Here is a 24867-nt window from a genome sequence, read left to right on the forward strand (position 1 = left end):
AATTGGGTGACGAAGAAAGAACTGGTAGAACTTTCTGGTAGTAGACATAAAAAGGAAAATTCAACCGAAGTCTGGGATGCAAGAGTTGAAAAACTCTTCCAGAAAGTAAAGCAAAATGACAAAGAAATGGAAAATAGGACGAAGGAAAAACTTGAAGAATCAGTCTAAAGGTCCAAAAGCAGAGTGGTAGGAATTGCAGAAAGAGAAAATACCCCAATCTCCCTTTCTTAGAAGGCACCTGGAGTATTTACTCCACCAAAATGAGGAAGTAAACTAAAAAAAAAAAAAAAAAAAGGAAGACATGGGATCAAAGACACAAATTTCGACATAGGGTAGTATTAAAGGAGATGTCTAGGTTGATAGTAAAGAAAAATACTGGGCAAGTCTAAATTACAACCTATCTAGAGTAGGGCAGAAAGACGAGTTTCTAGAATGGGAAACTCAACGAAGAAGGAAAAAAAAATTGCAATTGATGGATTATGTGATGTTTGACCACACTGAGTTCTATGGGTGACTTTTGTAATAAATTTGTGATTGCTGAGATACTTGTTGACTACATGAAAAACAGATTGTACAAGATAGGAGTTGTAATAACAGTAAAGTATATAGTAGATGAGACGATTGCTTCGGTTCCTCTTTCTCAGATCATCCATGAATTTCATACCAAACAACCATAAAAAGGAAATCAAGAACCAGTATTGAAGCAGACTGATATGCAGTCTTCTAGAGAAAAATACTTTCTTGATGTAGTTTGCATTATGGAAGAATGAAGGAAACTAAATCTGTGCATTTCATGACACAGTTTTGAAAAACCTGTTTGTTATAATCCTACAACGTGAACGATGATGTTTGCCATCTAGCTTGTGTTGCATGTATTAAATCATTTTCTTTATAACGGTTGTGGTTTGTGTGTTCTGCCTTCAATGGTTGTGTTTATTTGTATGAGACATGAAGCGAATGGGGTACTCTCTGATCTTACGCAGTTCTCCTGATCTTATGGATGAAGGTTGTTCAACCTTATAACCAGAGTAACATCAAAAAGCTTGGTCTGAGTATCTAGTTATCTAATGACTGATTTAGAAGCAGCATAAGTAGGTAACACATGGTTCTGTTTACCTTGCAGGCATGGTTGTGAATACTGCGGACAAATTTGAGCGAACTGCAGAAGTATCTATTTAATGCTAACCTAAGGAGGCGACTGCCTTTTATAGTTTAAAGTAAAAATTTAAACCATATGAACAGCTGAATTTTATTCTCTTCATTCAGGGAGCTAACAGAATGAGAGGTCGGCTTGGAAGTATGGACAGCTTCGAGCGGTCCAACAGCCTTGCTTCGGAGAAGGTATCCCATCTCGGTTCTCATTTTTAGTACTAATTGCCGCTTGACAAAAACCGACACTGATAGGGTAATATCACGCCCTCGTTTTGTGTTGAGTCCCTTACGGCTTTTAACAAATATTCATTATTATTAAAATTAAATTTAAGGTGGGCGCCTGGGTGGCTCAGAGGATTAAGCCTCTGCCTTCAGCTGGGGTCATAATCCCAGGGTCCTGGGATCGAGTTCCGCATGGGGCTTTCTGCTCAGCAGGGAGCCTGCTTCCCCCTCTTTCTCTGCCTGCCTCTCTGCCTACTTGTGATCATCTCTCTCTCTGTGTCAAATAAATAAAATCTTTAAAATTAAATTTAAGGTATTGAATCGAAGCTAAACTAAATTAAAAATACTATTGTTTTAAATAAAAAGGCTCTGGAAAGTATGTTGCTCTCTGCTCAGCTGCCCCTTTGTCGTGTTAGGACAGAACACACCCTCTTCCAGGCTCCTGGAGCTCTATCAGGTTTTTACTGTTCGGAGATAGTAGGCTTGGGAGGACAGTATTTGGGCAACTGTTGATTCAAAGCCACGGAAAAATAAGCCCTGTAATTACAGCACTGGTACCGCGATCTTTTTATGGTTTGTTTTGTCTCCACATTACTTTCCTCCATTTCTAACCCCACCTCCAGCCCCGCCATATTAACGGTCACATTAGGCTCCTCTTTATCTCATAGACAGTTCTCAGTAGGTTTGATTTTCTGCTTCCTGGATCACACAATATGTAACCTGAGGTCTATGCAACCAGTTTTCTTATGGAAAACACTAAAATATTTTTGCTGAACTTTGTGTCGACAGAATTCAGTCTCGCTCCGAGTCTGTTAACCCCAAGCCATGTTTATCAAGCTCAACATTTCTACAGTGGTGCCTGTTTTGGAAAGCATAAACAGCATACCTGTCTAAATTGAGAGATTTATGATGTCTCCCCATGCAATATGAGAGGCATTCCGGCATAGCTCAGTTTTCATTCATTTCCTGTTTTTCATGTCTTTTAAAAAATTTTACCTCAGGGAACATGTCATTGGAGAGAAACATCCACAGTGAGGGAAGATACTTAACAGGCTTTATTTTACTTTCCTGAAGGCTTTGCCATGGAACTTGGACGCTCAAGCATTGTGATATTGTTTTGACAGTACAGGAAACATGCAGCCGATATGTCACGGAAATCAGTAGATACGTAAACACAGACTCCACCCTCTTTTGGTCATGATGCCTTTTCATCTTTCTGGCAACAGTGAGAAAAGTACAGTAGCCATAGCGTTTTACCACAAAGTGTTAGGGGGAAAGAATACCTTTTCTTATCATTCCTTTCACTTTCTGCCTATCTTTACGGATGCTGGGTTACAGCTGCTTATCAGAAGAAATGGGTTGTGGTGATACTGATTAGCCTTCAGCATGGATTGAGTGAAAAAAAAAAAAAAGTTTTGTCATGACTCAAGAGGAAGAAGAGGCACCCTGTCACTTTTGGGCTCTGTGTGTTGAAGCAGGTCTGCCATGACCCATGTAGGAAAAAAAGACTTCACTTCGACTTGCTTTTCAGGACTATTCACCAGGAGACTCTCCACCGGGAACACCACCAGCCTCCCCACTGTCCTCAGCTTGGCAAACGTTCCCCGAAGAGGATTCTGACTCCCCACAGTTTCGAAGACGGGCACACACATTCAGCCACCCACCTTCAAGCACAAAGAGAAAGCTGAATTTGCAGGATGGGAGAGCTCACGGTGTCCGCTCCCCTCTTCTGAGGCAGAGCTCCAGCGAACAGTGCAGGTGAGTCCAAACCTCCTTTCTGGAAGATGAAATACAATTCTTCTGTCACTTGTTCTGATCAGTATGGAGTCAAGATTTATTGTGACTTCATGCTGTCGACATTTTGGTTTTAGAAAGACCAGAAAAATGAATTGAATTATAAAAACCTTCATTACTGAAAGAAACAGGGCAAGATTTAAGGTACACCCCCAAGAGAAGAATTAAAGCATTTCGGATGAAGACACTCCCCCCCCCCCGAAAAATGGGGAAAACAAGATATTATGCAATTGTATTCTCTGAAAAACTTGGTGACAACACATGTTACTCAGTGTCTTTTTTGATGGTGGCTTTAATGAAACAGAGTCAGCAAATTTGAAAATCACCTACATAGCGGTAGAATGTCCTGTTAGCCTATAATAAAATACAAGGGTTAAAAAAATCACCTAAGTTACCTTCGTACCTGTGATGAAATTTAGCTATATTTCATAATGAATTAAAGCCAAAAATGAAAATTATTAAAAATTTTATCTAGAACAAAAGGATGTCTGTAAAGAAGAATACATATTTCATAACTGACAGGAAGTGTCCATTAGAAATGATCTGATATGGTATTTAAGAAATAATTAAACAGAATTGTTTGGCATTTGGTAAGATATAATAAAGGGCGTAAATCCAGAATTGCAGCATGGTTTTGCTTCTTCCTGTGTTGCACATATCAGAATTGGTATCCTAGAATTAATTTTGTTTTCCTTCTTTGCCTGAGAGTTTGATCCAGGAAACAATCCAATAGTCATCCCAGTTGAAGGGAAATCCAGAACTCTAAGTGAAAGGGAAGATGAATTGTTGATTACATATTACTACTTAATTAATTATATTAGTTATATTTACATATAATAATTATATTAATTAATTAGCTGTTATCAAATTTACCCACATTTCTTTTAAGGATACTATTTTATCTTCAGTGTTGTTTTTTGACTGATTTGATACTTAGAAAAAAGATAGATATTTCAGATATATGAAAATAAAAGAGAGTAACAGAATTAATTTTTCTCAGAGTTTCTTTTCTAAAAAAAGATTAAGTGTTCATGTGTCTATCAAGGGTTTTTTTAAAATGACCACTTCATTTTTATTTACACAAAGCAATCAGTCTGTTTTTTGCAGGAAATGTTGTCAAGAACTTAAAACATTATTTTAAACTTTTTATAAATGATTTCTCTATTTCTCCTTACATCTTATAATGTAGATGCTCAAATAATTCTTGTCAATATGAAAAGATACTATTTGTGCTATTGTGAAAACTTGCTAGGAAAGGAATCTTTTGAAAATAGCAGTCAGTGGAGGAGGTTCAAGGATTCAGGGCAAACTGTGGACACAGTCCCACAGGCTGCAGAGAGTACATGGACATTAATGTTTGTTAAGCCAGAGGTATTATGATGGCTTTCAACAACCAAACATGTTGTTCCTAAATTTTTTGAGGGGTTTATATCTTTAAAATAGCTAAGTCTTTGAACTACTGATAATCTTTCACAGGAACGTGTTTCCTGTAATTATTTCTGCTTTCCTACTTTTTTCCCTTGAAGTATCTTTTGCATGTAAAAACAAACACCGTTTGTCCTAAAATCTTGAAGAATTTTTCAGAGACCAACACGTCTGGTTGGTCATGCTGGGCGAGGAGGTCAGTTTGTGAAGAGTGAGCTAGGTCATGGTCATCCAAAGAGATGACTGCATGCTCCCCTCTTTCCAGCCCTGACCTTTGAAAGGAAAGCTTCAATCGGTAGCAAGAACCAGTTTATATGCTTTTTCATAGTGAATGAAGATTTTGTCGAAATCTAAATTAAGACAAATTTGCTGTGTTTTCTCAGCATTCTTCCATCAGTACGGCGCATGCCCAAGGAGAGTATCTCTTCCTCCAGCCTTCCAAGTCTACACACCTCCTTCTCTGCCCCTTCCTTCACTGCCCCCTCTTTCCTGAAAAGCTTTTACCAGAATTCAGGTAGACTGTCCCCACAGTATGAAAATGAAATCAGGTGAGATCAGTGTCCTCTGTTTGCAAAGCAAAGTTTTCTGCAGTGATATACTGATATGTTACTAAAAAGTGGCTGATGAATTTTGGAGTGACGTTGATGCATCCGTATGCTGTGCTTGTTCTAATCCATCTCTAATATGTTGGTTTTAATTCTGAAGACTTTTATCAAGCAAACGTTTAAAACCAGTGTATTGAAGCTTTTAACAATATGATCATCTTACTTTTTGAATTATCTCTTTTTCTACTGTCTGTGTGATTCTACCCCGTATGCTCCAGAGTCTCAGCCTTGTGTTGTTTACAACAAGCCTTGGTGCTAACACAGACTAAGCAAATCTCCCCCAGTTGTGCTTTTTTTCTTAGCCTCTCTGGGCATATGAAATGGAATCCGAAAGCCACTGATTTTAACAAGTGTACTTAAGTGATGGATACAATATATTTATTTTTAAGTACATAGAATATATCCTAGGCATTTCTTTGAGTTTTCAGTGACACAGACTTACTTCTCTGAAACTGGGTGTAATTACATAATGTGTGTACTACCCTGTTCATGTCAACTTTCAGAGAGCAGGAAGGATTTCTTGAATCTTATAGATATTTGATTTTGGTTCATTTCCAATATTGAAAATATAATAGCTTTTAAATCTTCTTCTTTGTGCTTTTAGCTACACAAAATTAGATTGAGTGATTTTTGGGGAATTGTCTTTTTAAAAAATTTTAAGTTATGAAACCTTACTGATTATCCAAATTATATTGACAGCCTCTGGAAAGTGGTCAGTTAAGTTGGGAATTCTTTTAAAGGGATTGACTGTTGTTGGCTTAGAAGTTTGTGATGTTCATTCCGGTTTTTACGTGTAGATTGACTCATTCTTTTTTTTTTTTTTTTTTTTTTTTTAATCTCTAGTATTCCATTTCATACGCCACAGTTTATCCACTCTCTTGCTGATAGACATTTGGGTGTTCTAGTCATTTGATATTTGGCACTTCTTGCAGTCAAGGAGAGGAATGCCTGTTACCAATCAGCCTGTGTGCCACTGAGATTTTCTTGAATATTCTTTGGCCTCATTTTTTTTCAGACTTAAGATATCCCACAAGTTAGCATTTAACTGGGAAACCTTCAGTAACTGGTTACATTAGACTAATCCTTGAATTATCTCTGAGTAGTATCTTCTGTCTATGTGTGCCAACTGTTTTCACTCCAAGAAAGATAGTTAATATTGGATTTAAAACAATTTGAATCTGAATTTCTTCTGAATTGGCACAAAGTCACGTTCATACATTGAGTTTCTAGTGAAGAAAGTTAACCTGAAGAACTGATTTTAAGGGTTTTTTCACAGGGGAGCCTGGCTGGCTTAGTTAGTAGAGTGTGTGATTCTTAAATCTTGGGGTCATGAGTTTGAGCCCCACGTTGGGTATAGCAATTACTTTAAAAAAATAAATATTAAAAACATAGATAAGAGGTTTTTCAGGAACAACCTTATGGGAGAAGAGTTAAACAAAATTGGCTACAAAAGCAGTATAATATATATGGAATGTGCCATTAATTGAGAGAACCAACAATATACATATATAAAAATATCAGTTTGCCTTATCTCTATAGTACTACCGATGAATAGGAATACAACACTCTCAGTGAAACACATGGGCAGTTTCTTATTGTTCTGTTAGTTCAAGTGAGCATCTGGACAGTGCCAGTTTTCTTCTGAAACAGAAGCCTGCCTGAAAGTGAAAATTAGGAAAAGCCATTGAGAAGGTCAAAGGTTAGCTGTGAACAGGATGCAGAATACCAAAACAGTGACTTTTTCTTAGATTTATAGTGTTTAGATTATTTATAGTGTAGAGTATTACATATTCATCTTCAGTGGTTTTGCGTAGGTGTAGGCATTTTTCTTGTTTATCACTTCTTTGTCCTCTGTACCTCATTCTAATGAGGGATATTGAAGTCAGAGGCAAGTATATAATAGTTTTACATTGAAAATTTCCACTTTTTGTAGCTATCTTACTTGAAGTGATATTAAAACCTGTAGGAAAATTTCATTTTATTTATTTTTTTAAATTAATTTTTTAAAGGATTTTATTTATTTATTTGATAGGCAGAGATCCCAAGTTGGCAGAGAGGCAGGAGCAAGAGGGGGAAACAGGCTCCCCACTGAGCAGACAGCCTGATGTGGGACTTGATCCCAGGACCCCTAGACCATGACCTGAACCGAAGGCAGAGGCTTAACCCACTGGGTCACCCAGGCGCCCCTCATGGGAAAATTTAAATTTGTAGGATCATTAGAAATAATCCTGTGTTCTGTACTTTGTTATATTTTCTTGGCTCTGAGAAAGTCTAAAAATCAGAAAGCACATTTTTGTACATTTTTCTTTTGCTTCTGTACACTTTTTATTTATTTTTATAATTTGACAAGCCTAGAATCAGTAGGCCAAAAAGAGACTTAAAATTTTTATTTTCATAGAAAAGTACACCAGTCATGAGAATACAGCTCATTGGATTATCACAGAGTGAATCCTGCCGTGCCCCCCTCCATCAGTAACTGGAATGCTATCAGCACTCCCACAGTTCCTCGCCTTTTTCCACCCAATTCCTTCCCCTCCTCCTGACTGCTTATACCATAGTTCATATTTGCCTGGTTTTGAACTTTATATAAATGGAATGATTCTGGTTTCTTTCGCTGCACACTAGTTTCTGAGATTCATTCCCATTTTTATGTGCACTTCATTAATTTTTTATTGCTGCATAGTATTCCATCTAATGTTACAATTTATTTATTTATTTGTTTGTTTTGCCAGTGGACAAATGGATTGTTTCTAGTTTTTGGTTTATTTTATTATTTTTCTATTTAGAGAGAGCTTGAGCAGTGGGAGGGGCAAAGGGAGAGGGGCGGAGAGAATCCTAAAGCAAGCTCCATGCCCACCACAGAGCCCGACAAGGGGCTTGATATCGCAACCCCGAGATCATGACCTGAACCGAAATCAAGAGTCAGACACTTAGCCGACTGAGATACCCAGGCGCCTTAGTTTTTGGTTATTCAAAGAGTACTGCTGGGGTATCTGGCTGGCTTAGTTTTTAGAGTGTGTTATTCTTGATCTTGGGGTTGAAATTTGAGTTTCATGTTGGGTATAGAGATTACTTAACAAAATAAAATCTTTTAAAAATAGTAGTCCTATATATTATTAGTTGTGCATATCTATCCATTATTGAGGACTACGTCCACAGTACTAAAATTGTTGGACAAAATTCTAATAGGTTTATTTCAACTAGTAAGTCACTTGGACATAAATGTACTATTACAGTTTTGGAGAGGGTGTTATTTCAATTTGTACTTGGAAATAATTTTAGATTTACAGGAAATCTAAAAAAAATATTATGGAGAACTCCTACAAATGTTTTATCTAGATTCATCAACTTTTAAAAATTGCCACATTTTCTTTATTATTTCCTCTGTTCATTTACATATATATAAATATATAAACATGTAATGTGTATATGTAAATATATCTATGTATGTATGTAAATAGATGCATACATATATCTTCATTCTAAGCCACTTGTGAATAGGTTGCATATATCATGTCCCTTCCCTCTGAATACTTATATTTCCTAAGAATAAGGATAGTCAAGAGCATGGTTTTAACCCAGTGATTTCTGAATCTACTTTTCTCATCACTACTTTCAGAGAGAACATTATGCATATGTAATTACTGTAGTATCTGGAAATATGCAGAATATTAAAGGGAGGATGTTCAGAATACCATAAATTATAATTTTCTTTTCACTTGAGTATCTCATATTTTATTAGTTGTATTTCTAAATATGCGTAGTCAAATAAAGCATAGGGCAAGTTAGCATGTAGGCTAACCCATACTACTTTTTAAAAATCCTATTAATTTGAAATTTGAAACTCAGATTAGGCAAATTTCTCTAGGACCTCTATCCTGAATTATTAAAAACATGTCAGGTTACTGTTTTTAAGCAGGCTGAGAAAAAGAAGCAAAGATATTTTTAATATGATAGTTTATTAATAAGTAGGTTTATCTGCACAGCACTGAAATGATTAAGGAAGAGGAATAAGCATGTTTTGATTTATCTTTGAATTAATTTTTAAAAGTTAAATGTTATTTCATTGTTTAGTGACTAAACTATACTTGTAATGATATAGTATATTTATATAATATTTATTTATCAGAAATATCCTTTCTGTCAGCAGTCATCTTTGTCACTCCTTATAATTGCTTCTTAATTTTTAAGCCTGTAACTGAAAAAACATTTATATTGAAGTTCATTGGTCAAAAGTAAAATGATCATCATTATTGCTATTCATTTGTAAGACTTTTCAGTGAGAAAATAAGATTTTTGCTAATGTACTTTGTGGTACAGTTTTGGTTCCATGTAGTTCTCTTGTGTTCACTGATAAAAATAGTATTATCATAACTCATGGTTCATTATTGCCTTATCTATGCCTTATTGATGACTAATGGGAATGCCTTTTTATTCTAAATCCTGATTTTGGACATATATCTCTGTATGTGTGCTAATGTCGTTCCTTCTTTTCCTGTTGTACTAGACAGGACACCGCTTCAGAATCAAGGTGATTTGAGGTCTAAATATGTTCTTATAAAAATTCATAATTTCTTCCAACTGAGTATCACTCCTTTTAAAAAGCAGTTTTGGCTGTCTCCTGAGTGCATGTCAACATTCCAGTACTCTGATGGTTATGTAGTAGGGAAAACGTGATGCTTGGTGTAATCAAAGATCATAAATGATCATATAAAATGTTGATTGTAAACAGAAATCCTGTTTCTACTCTATTCCATGTTGGCAATTCCTTAGTACGGTGCTGTGGCCTTCAATCAAAGCCCAATTTTAATTTTGAATTAATGAAAATGAATTTGCTCATTTGGAGGTACATATGTATATATAAGGAATTTATTTCAAATCCTGAGAAGATGCAGAAATGAGCATCTTAAAAGAAACATACTCATAAAATTCAATCTGGTTTTCCCCCAAAGAGGATTGTTAATCTATTTCTGTTCACCTTAATTCTTCACACATTGATTAACTTGAGATACTGCTAAGGCCAGCACAGCATTGGTTACCTTGAGATACTGCTGGAGGCCAGACCTCCCACAGGTCTGGACAAAGGAAAATACCTACTTCCTTATTATGGAAGTCTGACCACATCTGTAGTGACATTTCTTCCTCTTGACCCGCATGTTTTTTTGGTAAACATCCAAAATCATCGCTGAAAAACTTAATTGAAGATGATTATTTTTTGCTTTGTTCTAGTTTCTATACTTAGTTTATATCAGGAATCCAGTGAAACAGACATACCCATCTTCCTGTTTGGAGTCACTAACATTTAGATTTCTTTCCAGCTGGAGTGAAAACACATATTAAAGGCGGAACTAGAATGAAAAAGAAGGAGAAAAGAGAAAGGAGAAAAATGAAAATTATTTTGGCCACACTGATAAGACTGAGACTTTTCACTGACAGGCACTTTTTAATGGTTGGGTGTAAGACCTTTAAATAATACTTTTTATCTACTTTTAAAAGCCCAATGAAAATGTTAATTTTACTGTGTGTCTTTGTAGGTTCTACTATAGGCATAGAAGTAGGTCTGTTTATTACCTTAGAAATCATTTGGCCTATAATTTCCTTACTTTACATACGGCTAAATTGAGCCCCAGGGATGTTTTGTATCTTGCTTGATATTATTTTCTTAATTTTAGGTTTTAGGGATGTGAGTAAGCAAATGAGCTTGCTACCCAGAGATACTTTAAATTCCAATGCAAAGAACTTGATCTTTTAAAAATTTGCATTCAATGTAGAGTTTAGGAAATAAAACTCTTTGTTTTTCTCATTCTTTTTGTTTGTTTTACACATTGTTCCGCTGATTAATCTATCTCTGATTCATCGCTTAGATGCTATGTATTGTTTTCCACTAGAATAGTTCAATATCAATTTTATTTAACTAGTAAAGATTTCCATAGAATGATAGGATTGTCCCCAGTTGAAAGCCAGGACTTAGATAACCTATTAGTGTATCTGATGGGACTATGAGTTAAATTATACTATGGATCCTGTGGGAAAAGCTGAAGTTTCATCACTATGTTGTTCCATGAGTCTTTCTTGAGGTATTTACAAAGAGAAGGCTTTTTCAGATTTCTGTCACATAGTTGCTATCACATTAATCAAGTCTTGATTCTATCTTGAGTTGTAAAACGTTGTGATTTCCGGGGCACCTGGGTGGCTCAGTGGGTTAAAGCCTCTGCCTTCGGCTTAGGTCATGATCCCAGAGTCCTGGGATCGAGCCCCGCATCGGGCTCTCTGTTCAGCCGGGAGCCTGCTTTACCCTCTGTCTCTGCCTGCCTCTCTGCCTACTTGTGATCTCTGTCTGTCAAATAAATAAATAAAATCTTTAAAAAAAAAAACAAAAAACCAAAAAAAAACGTTGTGATTTCCATGTAGCTTTAATCAGTACTAGTCATTTTTTGGACTTGATGATGCTGATAATTTTCAGTGGGGGTTAGGTGGCAGGAGGATGGGGGAGCAGTTTGCTGCTCAGCAGAATAATCCCTTTGTAAATTGGTCCTTGCCCAGGACCTTTGTGAAAAATGTATCTGTATTGCCCTGGGTGGGGGGCAGGGGGAGGGGGAGAGGGAGTAAAATGTGACTGCAACCTTAAAGTAGAGTCCCTGTGAGTGGTCACGAAAACATCGTCATTTTATATAGAATATCTGGTGAATTAACTGTTATTAAAGCAGAGAAGTATGGCTTTAAAAATTCTGTGTGAACACAGAAGTATAATGTTAATTTAATAGTTGATGTGGTGAAGCTTCTAACTGCTTGGCCAAAGATGTATTAAAAAGTTATCTTGAAGCTTTGTGGGAGGGTTCATATTATATTGAATAGCTTTGGATTCATGCTGTGTTCAGAAGGACTTGGAAATGCCTCCCAGCCTACAGGGTGATGACATGTAAGATAGGCTGTTTCCTCTCCTTGTAAAGCTCTCATTGGTGCCTTTTGGATTAATTAATTAATTAATTAATTGCTGACCGGTAATAGGACATATATATAGAATACACCAATACAAAAATATGTGGGAATTCTCCACATTGTCTTCCCTTTCTAGTTATTCATTTTTAATGTCAGACATTTTCAGTAGAGGTAATTCTGGCACAAAATACTTTTTCTGAATATGTCTCTTGGGAAGCAGTTTCATAATGTGCATGTTGGTATTCCAAAATGCAAAAGCAGGAGGGAAAAGGCTATATGAAAAAAATAGGAAATAGTTGTAATTTATCATTAAAAAAAAGTAAAGATAATTCGTACACTAATATAGGTATAGTCTGCCATATTAATGTGTTTTTTATTTGATCCCATTATTTTAAAAAGTATTTGTATTTTGGAATGGAGGTATTTCAAAAGCAAAGAAGAAATGAGACATTTGCATAAATGAACACCTAATTCTTTGAAGTTATGACTTTATTCCCTGAAAAGATGGAAAAAGGCATACTGATCAAAAGACTTCATGCTAGAGACTGACTTCTTTTTCACTAGAGCACACAGGGTCCTTGGGGTCCGGACAGCTTTACTTTCATGGTCTGATAGTGCTTTGTGTGAACGAATGCAGAGTATTTTCATTGGCATGATAAGCTGCAGTGGCTGAGTGTCTGGCTTCTAGACTGCCCGGGTTTGAATCCTGGCTCCTCCACTTACTGCCCGCGCAGCTGGGGGCAAGTTACTCAGACCTTAGTTTCCTCACTAAAAATGGGAACAGAAGTAACACATACTCCATTGTTAGGATAAAATGAGTTTGTACTTGTAAAATGCTTAGGACAATGTAATTGCCACCTTAGGAAAGTCAGATTGCTGAGCACATGTAAATCAAAAGGCGAGCTGCGGTGAGCTGTGTGCTTTGAAAGCCTTATCTGGACTCTGACTTCAGGAGACAGGGTTTCTCTAATGAAGTGAAGCAGGGTGGCTTTCGCCTTCTCTCAGCCACCAGCCTGCTTTTTCAGGATTCCCTTTTTTAGTACAAGATAAAGGATCAAGGGTCTGTTATGTAAGTTCTTTTCAGTATATCATTATCTTATATTTTGACTACTAATTTTTGGCTTATAAATTCTGACCATTAAATTCCGGACCTAGGAAGAAAAATGTGTCATTTGGCAATCTATTTAGATTATAGGATATAACATTTTAGATGTTATGAAACTTTCAACTTTGTAATGGGCTAATGGGAGGGGTACTTTATGGACCTGTTTTCTGACCTAGTCCCCCCAAAGCACGTATTTTAGAGACAATAATGAAGTTGATAGGGGTAGTTTTTGGTTTTATGTTTAGTACTATCAGACATTTGATGAGTCATCAACAGTGAATTGGAAGGTGATTTTTTTTTATTTTATTTTTTAAAGATTTTTATTTGTTTATTTGACAGACAAAAATCACAAGCAGGCAGAAAGGCAGGCAGAGAGAGAGAGAAGGAGAAGCAGGCAGAGAGAGAGAGAAGGAGAAGCAGGCTCCCCGCCGAGCAGAGAACCCGATACAGGGCTCAATCCCAGGACCCTGGGATCATGACCTGAGCCAAAGGCAGAGGCTTTAACCCACTGAGCCACTCAGGCACCCGTGATTTTTTTTTTTTTTTTTTTGGAAGGCAATTTTTAAAAGATGTTTTAATTCCAGCATTAAAATATAAAAATTTAACAATCCTTTGGTTTAGTTTACTCTAGTTCTCTTTGTTAGAGCTGCTAAGAAGGAAAGAGGAATTACTGAACATTTACCCCGTGAGGCATATTCAAATAGGTACTTCTTCAGAAGTCTTTCATTTAGTTTATAGATGCTCTTCTGTAGGACGGGAATCACACTTACTTGGAAGAAAGATGCCTTAAGTTGTTTCCTAACACTACTGTCATTGTTAATACTTACCAGTGCCATCCAGGGCTCAGTGTGTACGTTTGGGAAAGAGAGCTGTTAGAACTTTTTGCCAGAAAGGCTTAAAATTCATGCTACCAACACAGGGTTTTAAAATGGTATTCCTGACATGTTAGCCTAGCCAATATGACTTTTTTGTCCATTTTACTTAAACTTCTGAGTTAATGTTTCATATGGTTTTACAATATTAATTTATGCAATGGAAATTTGTTAAGTGCTTACTATTGTTTTCTAGTAACTACCAGGAGCTAGAAATACATTCTGAATACTGGACATTAAGCAACTAACTGCTAGTAAGATAGTGTTGCCAAAATGAAGATACAGAGTACGTCAGGGGTATTTATCAGAATATAACTGTTATTTACAGAACATTTGATTCACAGTTTCCAAAAGGGAAATACTTCAATTAATACTTTCCAAAGTGAAGAGCCTAGATGTTATCATCGACAGATGAATGGATAAAGAAGATGTGGTATATATATAAAATGGAGTACTATGCAGCCATCCAAAACCCTGAAATCTTGCCATTTGCAACAATGTGGATGGAACTAGAGGGTATTATGCTAAGCGAAATAAGTCAATCAGAGAAAGACAATTATCATATGATCTCTCTGATATGAGGAATTTGAAAGGCAGGACGGGGGGGTGTGGGGGGAAGGAAGGGGAAAAAATGAAACAAGATGGGACTGGGGAGTGAGACAAACCGTAAGAGACTTTTACTGTCAGGAAACTAACAGAGTTGCTGGAGGGGATGGAGGTGGGAGGGAGGGAACAGCTGGGTGATAGACATTGGGGAGGGTATGTGCTATGGTGAGTGCTGTGAATTGTGTAAGACTGATGATTCACAGACCTGTACCCCTGAAACAAATAATACATTATATGTTAATTAAATAAATAAAAATAAATAAATAAACAAATAAATTAATTAAATTATCTCCTTAAAGAACCAATCTCCAAATATAGTCACTTTGTGAGGTATACTGGGAATTAGGACTTTAGCATATGAATTTTGAGGAGAGAAAATCAGTCCATAAAGGCCATGAAGAAAAAAACAAATGTCATGTGCAAATTTACAAAGAAACGTCTATCTTTTATAAGCATTCTGTTATTCAAGTCGTATATATGAAAAAAACAACTATCCAAAGTGGAAGTAAAGGTGAACATACTTAATCAGTATTACAGGGAGTTTTGAACCATAGACACGTAGTGGGGTCATAGATTTATCTTGGATACATGACAAAGGGGGTTTGACTGTATTCAGATGTATGCATCAGCTACTTCGTGAAGTATCAGAACATATCATGACACTTGCTAACTGTGCAGCAGCTCGGGCATATGTCTCTTACTTCACCTTAGTTTAGCAAATCCAGAAGGAATATTTCCAGGGAGATAGATCAAGATTAGAGAGAACTGAATTACCTGATGTCCGTGAGGACATAAAAACAACGATGACAGGCAGGTGCAGAATTTCTCTCCTGACTGTTGATGGCCTCAGCACTACTGAGGCAGGGTGGTGGTTTTTCCAGCTCCATTTCCTGACTAAGTACTGACTCTTCTTGACTCCATCAAAGCCCCATATCTGGGGCGCCTGGGTGGCTCAGTTGGTTAAGCAACTGCCTTCAGCTCAGGTCACAATCCTGGAGTCCCAGGATCGAGTCCCGCTTCGGGCTCCCAGCTCTAAGGGGAGTCTGCTTCTCTCTCTGACCTTCTCACCTCTCATGCTCTCTCTCACTGTCTCTCTCTCAAATAAATAAATAAAATCTTTAAAAAAAGAAAAGTCCCGTATCTTCACTTGGTGGTATCACCACCTGTCAATATTATTATCTTCATCATTTTCTCAGGAGAGCTCAGAGGCTTTGAAACTTAATATTACCACCACTAACAGTCACAGTTATTACATGGTGTTCCAGCTGCTAACAGAAATGGTCTCAGAAGTGAGTTTGAGTCATAATGACCTTTTATTGCAGATAGGCCTAGCATAACTTAGAATGTTCTTTCCTAGGAAATGACATTTTTAGAGCAGGTCAGCATTTCCACATGTTTGTTTCATAAAGCACTAATGTAGAAAGATGTCACACCCTCAAACTCCCCCAAAATTGGAGAAGGTGATTATGGGATCAAGTAATTTAAACAAGTGAGGGTGTGTCTGTATATTGCTTCTCTCTTGGAGTGTCCTAATGCATACCAGCATAATACAGTCTCTGTGAAGTCCTGCTATGAAGAAATGTTGCATATTTTTTATCTTAACCTAGCCAATCTTATTGACCACGGTTTTATATTGATATATCACCTGATAATAATCCCGAGGTTGACTGTTCCACGTTTATTCAGGTTCCTTTCTGCCATGGTCCAGATATTGGTGGCTAACAATTTGTAGACAGATCTTAAGAGCCACAGGCTATGAGAAGCTATCTTTATCAGCCTTTTCCATAAGAGTATAAGGAAAGCCCTTTATGAGCCTTCTATGGAATGTTTACATTGCTTAGAATACACTTTCAAATTTTTTAGCAAAGCATGAGTTAATTACTTAAACAACTTTTGCTCCTCTGTATACATACTTATATTCCTCAGGTTAGGACTTGAAATGGTTGGCTTTTATGGAATGAGTAGAAACCGGTGAGCTGCTCATGACTGCGCTGCGGCTTGGATTGCATTTTTCCTAGGATATGGCGGTGTGGGTGACCAGTGTGCCTGGTGACGCATTGCGCCATGTTGCCCGAGGCTTGTGCTTGCCCATGGCAGAACTTGTGAATGGCTTGTGCTCCCATATTGTGGTGAAGTCCATCTTACGCAGTTCTCCTTACAAGTTACGTATTTATTTGCTTTCCACAGTGATGGAGAAGGGAGAAAAAGGACCTCGTCTACTTGCAGCAATGAGTCCCTAAACGCTGGAGGAACCCCTGTCACCCCTCGTCGAATCTCCTGGCGGCAGCGCATTTTCCTCAGGGTTGCTTCTCCCATGAACAAATCTCCCTCAGCAATGCAGCAGGGTCTGTGTGGTACACACGAAACAATTACGCCTTCCCGGTATCATAAACTAGGGGATGGAATGCAGTGCTTTGGGTACAAAGAGATTTAAATGATTACAGTAGAGAAAGAACTTGTTTCTGTATCTGATACAGTGGTTAACTTCTTAGTTATCATTAGAACATATTAGATATTCAGTAAATGCTTGTTGAGTGAATGAGTACGTTTCCCAGACAAAGCACTATGATAGTGCTACAAAAGCATAGATTTTTTTTATTATTAGAAAAGTAACCTTCACTTTTGTAAGAGTCACATATAAAACAAAGTGATATAGAAATGTTGAATGATTGAGAATGGATACAGATACACAAGGCAAATATCAACCGAAAGACTAGACCTATTAGTAATTAAAGCAAAGACATCCAAAAGGGCAAAGTGTATATAACAATAATCAAAGATACAACAATAATGAGAACATGCATAATTATACAGCCCTGAAAGCCAGAAAATAGAACTTTATAGAATGTTTGGGAGAAATGAATCAGTAGCTCTCATGGGAGATTTTAACATATTCCTCTCTGCAAATTAAATATAGAGAAGGTAAATATAGATAATATTTGACAAATACAATTAAACAAGCTTGATCTAATATTTATACAGAGCCTTGCCCCCTATAGGGTAAGTTCACTCATTCTTAGCACACATAGAACATTCCTAAAAATTAATTATGTACTTGGCTACAAAGGCAATTTAGTGACATAATCATAAATATTCATACTATATTCTCTGATTACAGTGCAAAAAAAAAAAAAGAAATCAAGAATTAGAAGACAACTAAAATATCTCACGGGCTTGGAGACTGAAAACTACCCGTAACTGGAAGAAATAAAATACGCTCAGAGACATATACATCAACATTGAGCGGTATTTAGAGGGCATTTCTAAAATCAGGAAAGACAAAACTCAAATATACTAAGTATTCAATTCAAGAAGCTAGAAAAGAAGTAAAATTTTTAAAAATTATTTATTGAGGAAATAAATAAGGGTAGGGGCAGAAGTCATCAGTAAAGAAAAAGAAACAAAATAACTCACATTCCTAGAGGAAAAAATGAACTGTGCCCAGGGTGGCCAGAGAAATCTACATAGAAATGTTGGATATTTATATTTAAACTCATTGCTGGAGATGTATGTTTCAGAAAAAGGGACTAGCAAAGGTCTGATGTTATTGGAGAGAACTTCGCAGGTCAAAGAATCGTGAGAAATTCAGCATGATGGGAGCAGAGGATGGGAGATAGAAACAGAGACCAGAAAGTTTCCATGAGGCCAGAGTCTGAAGCTGTCTATATGCTATTTGCAGTAATTTAGATTTTGTGCTTTTGGAAACAAGCAACCATCGAAATGTTTTAAGAGACACAGTCATGTTTGTTAATAGGAAAATAATTGGCAGGAGTGCAAAAGATGGCCTGGAACAGAGGGAGAGAGTGAGCTCCATGATTGGGTAAGAGAATGTTGCAGGAGCGAGCAGAGGTGCCGAGCCAAGACATGCCCAGTGTTGCTCAGCGGCAATTCTCCTGCGGTCTCTGATGGTAGATGGAGACCTTTAGGAGATTGCTGTTACCTGCTCATGTAATCCTTTTGCTTTGCACAATCAGAGAATGTACAGAGATAAATTGCAGAAGTGTTGGGCTCTGGGGAATGCCAGTTCACTTCAGAACACCTATCTTATAGGTCATTTGGTGTGGAAAGAAGAAGTGGCGAAATTACATGTGCTTTCGTTTCACTGAGAGAGGGAAATCTGGCAGGGGAATTTAGTCTAGTGAACTTACTTAAATCGTTAGTTCCAGAAATGCAGTTACTGGGAAAGTGGTTTTGTAAAAAGCTTTAAAGGTGGAAGACAGGATGAGAGGACACCAGTTCTAGACAAAGCTTCTGTAGTCTGGGTTACGAGTCAGGAATGCCTCTCACTGTTTTCTTCTCTGCAGATGGACTGGACAGGAACGAGCTGCTGCCACTGTCCCCTCTTGCTCCAACCATGGAGGAGGAACCGCTGGTTATATTCATGTCTGGGGAAGATGACCCAGAGAAGGCTGAAGAAAGAAAGAAATCAGAAGAACTGAGGAGTTTGTGGAAAAAAGCCATACATCAACAAATCTTGTTGCTTCGAATGGAGAAGGAAAACCAGAAACTTGAAGGTTAGCCATTCAAACAGGACTAAATGATATGATACTATAGATAACGGAAGGGTTTAGGTTAAAACCAACCCCAGCCTCCCCCACTCGTTTTCAGAATGTAAATACACTTTTACTAGGATTTTACTGGCTGTAATCATTTAGTATTATTTTGTGAGGTTGCTATGACGTGGGAATGTTTGGCTTAAAATATTTATATTTTTGTTTACTAGATAAAATGTCAGATACCTTTAGAGTAATGGGAAATAGATTAATGGGTGAATAGTAATTGGGTAGTAGAGAATGTAGGTACTGTGGAGTCAGTGTATTTGATATGACTGCAAGTTTCATGCTATTGTGCATAACTTAGGAGAAAAACCCTTAAACGTGAAAAAATGTATTCCCTTCTTTTGAAATTGATTCAAATTTTAGGCTAATTATATTTATAATAGAAGAAATGTGCCTATTTCAAATAAATTCTGTTTTGTACCCAGTTCAACTATCTAATTACCTGTTAGCAAGTCAAAGTTCCTGTTTTTTGTTGTTGGCTTTATACATTTTCTATTTAACAAATCATATTCAAATTTTTATTAAGTTTATAATTGGATCATTTACAATACCTACTCTGCCATTTCTCGTGCTTTACGGCTTAGTTTATGACTAGCAAGTGCTTTAGAATGTGTTCTCCAGACTTTGAAAGAATGTTATTTACGCCTATACAAACCACACATTAAGAGATGTGCAGATAGTACCCAGACTCAAAAAATGTATTCATGTTATTATATTTGGCAATTCACTTAACCTAAAAAGGACGTTGTTTTTCTCATTTGTAAAATGAATGATTTAGCTTAAGTGTGCCCTTTGACTTACAAGATTATTGGAAAATGTATAATCTAGGTTTTTCTCTGGCTTGGTTTTATTGTGTTATCTTCCAAAAAGCTTTTTTTGTGCAGGCATTCACATTTCTGTGTTTGTCACCTATCTTAAGATTCCTCTTATTACACTTACTGTTCAATTTGGTTTTTATTTTTATTTATTTATTTTTTTTTTTTTTTTAAAGATTTTATTTATTTATTTGACAGACAGAGATCACAAGTAGGCAGAGAGGCAGGCAGAGAGAGAGGAGGAAGCAGGCTCCCCGCTGAGCAGAGAGCCCGATGTGGGGCTCGATCCCAGGACCCTGGGATCATGAACTGAGCCGAAGGCAGAGGCTTTAACCCACTGAGCCACCCAGGTGCCCCTCAATTTGGTTTTTAAATTGAATAATATTTAGTTTGCCAGGAAACACCGTATTTTCTTCGCAGGATGGAAAGTATATGAGGTTTTAAATAACCCTAGCAAATGAGTCTTCTTTTCTTTAAAATTAAAACCCCAATTAATCGTTACTGATACAGCTTTTAAAGGGTGGTTGTGATAAATGTTATGCCCACTCAAGCTTCTATAGATTTTGAGAGGGATTGCATTCCTGTTCAGGATAAGAGATGACATTTAGCAGATATGGTAAGAAATCCTTATTAGTTCTGGATTTCTTAAGTAAAAAAGACAAAAAAGTTGAGCTGATTAAAATTCTATTCCGTGGGTAATCATTTATTGATGGTTCTTCGTTGTTTGCCTAGTTAACCAGGTGAGGACAGACGTTGACTGCTCTTCCTCGGCATTTTATCCTCAGGGCCTACAACTGGCGCCTAGGTCTTGATTATTATTTTAAATGAATAATGATCTAGAGAGGGTTGCAGGGGAAAAAAGGAAATGTGTCCACTGTAAAAAAAACATTAGCAAAGTTACATATAGGGTTATATTAATCATGTGCTTTAATGAACCCACTTCTTGAAAAAAAAATTATTTGACTATCGTAGAGAAGTATAAAGCAAATATTGAGAAACAAAACTAAACTCTGCTAGAAAGCCATCTAGTGGTATCCAGGAGGAGTATTTTTGTAATGAAACTTACTCTTGATTATGTCTGGACTTCTAAGTAGAAACTTTTATGCCTTAGTTGAATAGCGGTATTATAAGATATTTAAATTCTTTGAAATGGTTTCAAACACACTAAGTAAAGGGTAATACTCATTCTGCTATTGTTTTTGTGCTGTCGAGGACTTGGGATGCTTGACAAAGATTTGTGTTGCAGAAGGTAAGGGGCTGAGCACGGGGAGCTTGAATGAGTACACGTTGATCTGAGAGACTCCTGTTCAAAGTGATCCTAAGGAAAGAGAAGAAAAAAATAGCTAAATGTTTTTTCTTCGTTTTCCCTTTTGGAATCAATTATTAAAGATAAAGAGCACACTAAGATAGTAGTTGCTGTTAGAGGCCTTTTTAAAAATGAGCTCTGGGCTTATCTTTTAGGTTATCAAATGAGAGAGAATTCTGTACTATTTTAAAGATGGAAATAGTGTTGATTTCAGTGAAATGTAGTTTCTTCTTTAAGGTTATTAAATATGAACACAGGGACACATGGCTTAGTGTTTTTAGAGGCAGTATTGGTAACTCTGGAAATAGTTATAAAAATTTGTTGTGTTTTATGGTCTAATATATCTCTAATTAATGTTAGCACGAGGCATTGTTTTCTCCTATATGTCATATATAAAATATTAATGGTGTTGAAAATGATGCGAGTTGTTACTTCTGAGGCTATCACGTTTGTCAAAAAAATTGCAATTTATAGCCTAGCAAACGTGTTTTGTTTTTTCATGCTCAGCAGAGTTCCCATCTGTAAGATACAGAGTGAAACCTCCTTAGGAAGTTATTCCTGATACTTTTTTACATGAAATGACTCAAAGTTTGGGAACCTTTTGGGTATCCTCATTTTTTTTTTTTTAAGTTTACTTTTTGATCAGATGTTAGTGGATGATTCCTGAAAGTCATTTGGTATGATTTTACAAATAAAACAAAAATGTTAAAAATCCTGTGTTTTAAGAATGCATGGGTTTTACATAAATTGTTCTGTTTTTCTTAGCAAGCAGAGATGAACTCCAGTCCAGAAAAGTTAAACTGGACTATGAAGAAGTTGGTGTATGTCAGAAGGAGGTCTTAATAACCTGGGATAAGAAGCTGTTGAACTGCAGAGCTAAAATCAGATGTGATATGGAAGATATTCATGTTTCTCTTAAAGAAGGTATTCTGGATCCTTTTTTTTTTTTTTTTTTTTAACTACAGTTGATGCACAATGTTACATTAGTTTCAGGTGGATCATTGTAATAATTTTTTTTTAAGATTTTATATATTTGAGAGAGAGAATGAGAGCAAGCAAGCACAAGCAGTGGGTGAGGGGCAGAGGGAGAAGCAGACTCCCCACTGAGCAGGGAGCCGGATGTGGGACTCGATCCCAGGATCCTGGGATCATGATCTGAGCTGAAGGCCAATACTTAACTGACTGAGCCACTCAGGGGCCCATGTGATAATCTTTTATGAAGAAAACATTTAGAGATTTTTTGATTGTGTAGCTCAGGCATATATGCTTTGCCTATAAAAAATGGGAAGTAATTTGCTTTTTACTGCAGTCAGTGGCTCAACTGGGAAGAAAACCATGCTTAATGGAGAGACTATCCCTGAGGAGTTAGGAGACACCTTTCCTAGAGATTGTCCCGACTTCTTCAACCAGCTCTTCCTAGCCCTGTGTTGTTGTTTACCAAGAAGGAGTGAATGCATTGGTACAGACCTTGGATTACATCCATAAAAATAATTTAGACTTATAAACTTGACCCACTTCCATCATTTGGTCAGAAATGTTTATATTTATGTGTAAATGTATTATATATGTATATTTTCACTTATATGTATATATATACACAGAAACAGATTTACATTTTTATTAATCAGTCAGTTTTTCTTCCATGTATATGTTCGTTTATTTTGGAAAGCTTGCTTTTAATCAGCCATTATAGTGCATTGCTTCTCTACCACATAAACTGACTGATATTTGAACATCTCAAATTTAAAACTAAAACTAGCATTTCTGTGACCCAGATATTAAAATGAGAATCTCCATGACCTACATGAACTGATGAGTGTAAAATAAAAATCCAAAAATAGCCAAAGAAATCTGATAATGAGTCTTGTTTTAAAAGCTTATGATTAGTGTGTGAAACTGTTGCACCATTAAGTTTAAATTGAAGTTGGGAATAACTTTGTAAGATGCTACATTTACAAGCCTCATATATGGGGGCTTTTTTCCCTTGAAGATAGGGAAGTTGTAAAGATTTTCATTGACTGTATTATTTGGGACACAACAGTGGTTAATAGAATGTGTGCGAGATGTTGATCATAGCGTTCTTTGGAATGACTTTCACAGATGTTTTGGGGTGCTCATCTTTCAGTTTCTTATAGAAAACATTTTAAACTTTTTCAAAAGATATTTATTTATTTATTTGAGAGAGAGAGAGAGAGAGAAAGAGTGCGTGCGTGAGCAGTGGGAGGGACAGAGGGAGAGGGAAAGGATCTCAGGCAGGCTCGACGCCCATTGTATCCTGTGCTCCAGAGAGGCTGAACTACTCTGGGTCCCAGTGTATGTCCCAGGCTGTTTCTTGCATGGAATGCTCCAGTTCTCCCTACATTCCTTCTTCCTACGTCTCTACCTGCTCCCCATTTCCCATCACCCCTTTATTTCCACCCCTCATCCTTCTCACTCTTCCTTTCTCTCCCCATTCCTTGCCCATCTGAGGGTGTTCAAACATTCCTCTCCTTTTTAAAAATAACTAATTTCTTTTTGAAAACAATTTTATTTATTAATTTGACAGAGAGAGAGCATAAACAGGAGGAGCAGCAGAGGGAGAGGGAGAGAGAGAATCTCAAGCAGCAGGGAAGAGCAGAGGGAGAGGGAGAAGCAGGCTACCGCTGGGCAGGGAGCCCCCCTCGGGGCTCAATCCCAGGATCCCAGAATCATGACTTGAGCCGAAGGCAGACTCTTAACTGACTGAGCCACCCAGGCACCCTAACATTCCTCTTCCCAAAGGGATTGCTGCCCACATTCCCAGCCTGGAGCCTATTATCTTTTCGTTCTCAGTTCAAATACCATTTCTTCAGAAATAATATGCCCTTTTTTCTCTTCCACCAAAACAAATTAGTTTCACTTTTTTTCTCATGTTTCTTTCCCTTTAATTTAATTTTTCTCATGTTTCTTTCCCTTTAATTCCCTTATCATAATTTGTAATTTTGTGTTTATGTATATATTTGTTTAATATTTTTCTCACCCCACCACTGCCTACCTAGCACCTAAGAAGCATCTTGCGCAAGTTATTTACTGAATGAGTACGTGAATGAATGAATGAATGAGAATCCATTCCTGAGAATGGATTTCTTCATCTTCCGGTATCCTTAGTACCATTCTCTATACTTTGCTACATGTTAGATGTTCAACAAATACTTATTTAGCTAAAGTGAATTGCCTTCTTGCCAAATTGTTATAGGATGGATAATAAAACAGCCCACTCACATATTAGAGATTCAATTAATGGCCTAATGAAAGTTATCCAGAAAATGACATGTGATGATTCATTCAATCATTCGTTTAACACATGTTTATTTATTTATTTATTTTTAAAGATTTTATTTATTTGACAGTCAGAGATCACAAGTAGGCAGAGAGGCAGACAGAGAGAGGGAGAAGCAGGCTCCCTGCTGAGCAGAGAGCCGGATGCGGGGGTCAATCCCAGGACCCTG

At 36.9% G+C, this 24867-nt stretch overlaps 1 protein-coding gene across 2 annotated transcripts in view; it reads left to right on the forward strand.

The window, feature by feature from the left end:
* TBC1D4 (TBC1 domain family member 4) overlaps positions 1–24867 on the forward strand; it is a 189670-nt gene that overhangs the window by 146124 nt on the left and 18679 nt on the right. For both annotated transcript variants that reach the window (XM_080798357.1, XM_080798358.1), the window contains 6 exons: positions 1267–1341; positions 2906–3132; positions 4977–5141; positions 16908–17065; positions 19025–19234; positions 22166–22324. In XM_080798357.1, coding sequence (XP_080654483.1) covers positions 1267–1341; positions 2906–3132; positions 4977–5141; positions 16908–17065; positions 19025–19234; positions 22166–22324 — 994 coding nt within the window. The remainder of the gene's footprint in view (positions 1–1266; positions 1342–2905; positions 3133–4976; positions 5142–16907; positions 17066–19024; positions 19235–22165; positions 22325–24867) is intronic.

This window comes from Martes martes, assembly GCF_963455335.1.
Source record: "Martes martes genome assembly, chromosome: 3".
NCBI lineage: Eukaryota > Metazoa > Chordata > Mammalia > Carnivora > Mustelidae > Martes > Martes martes.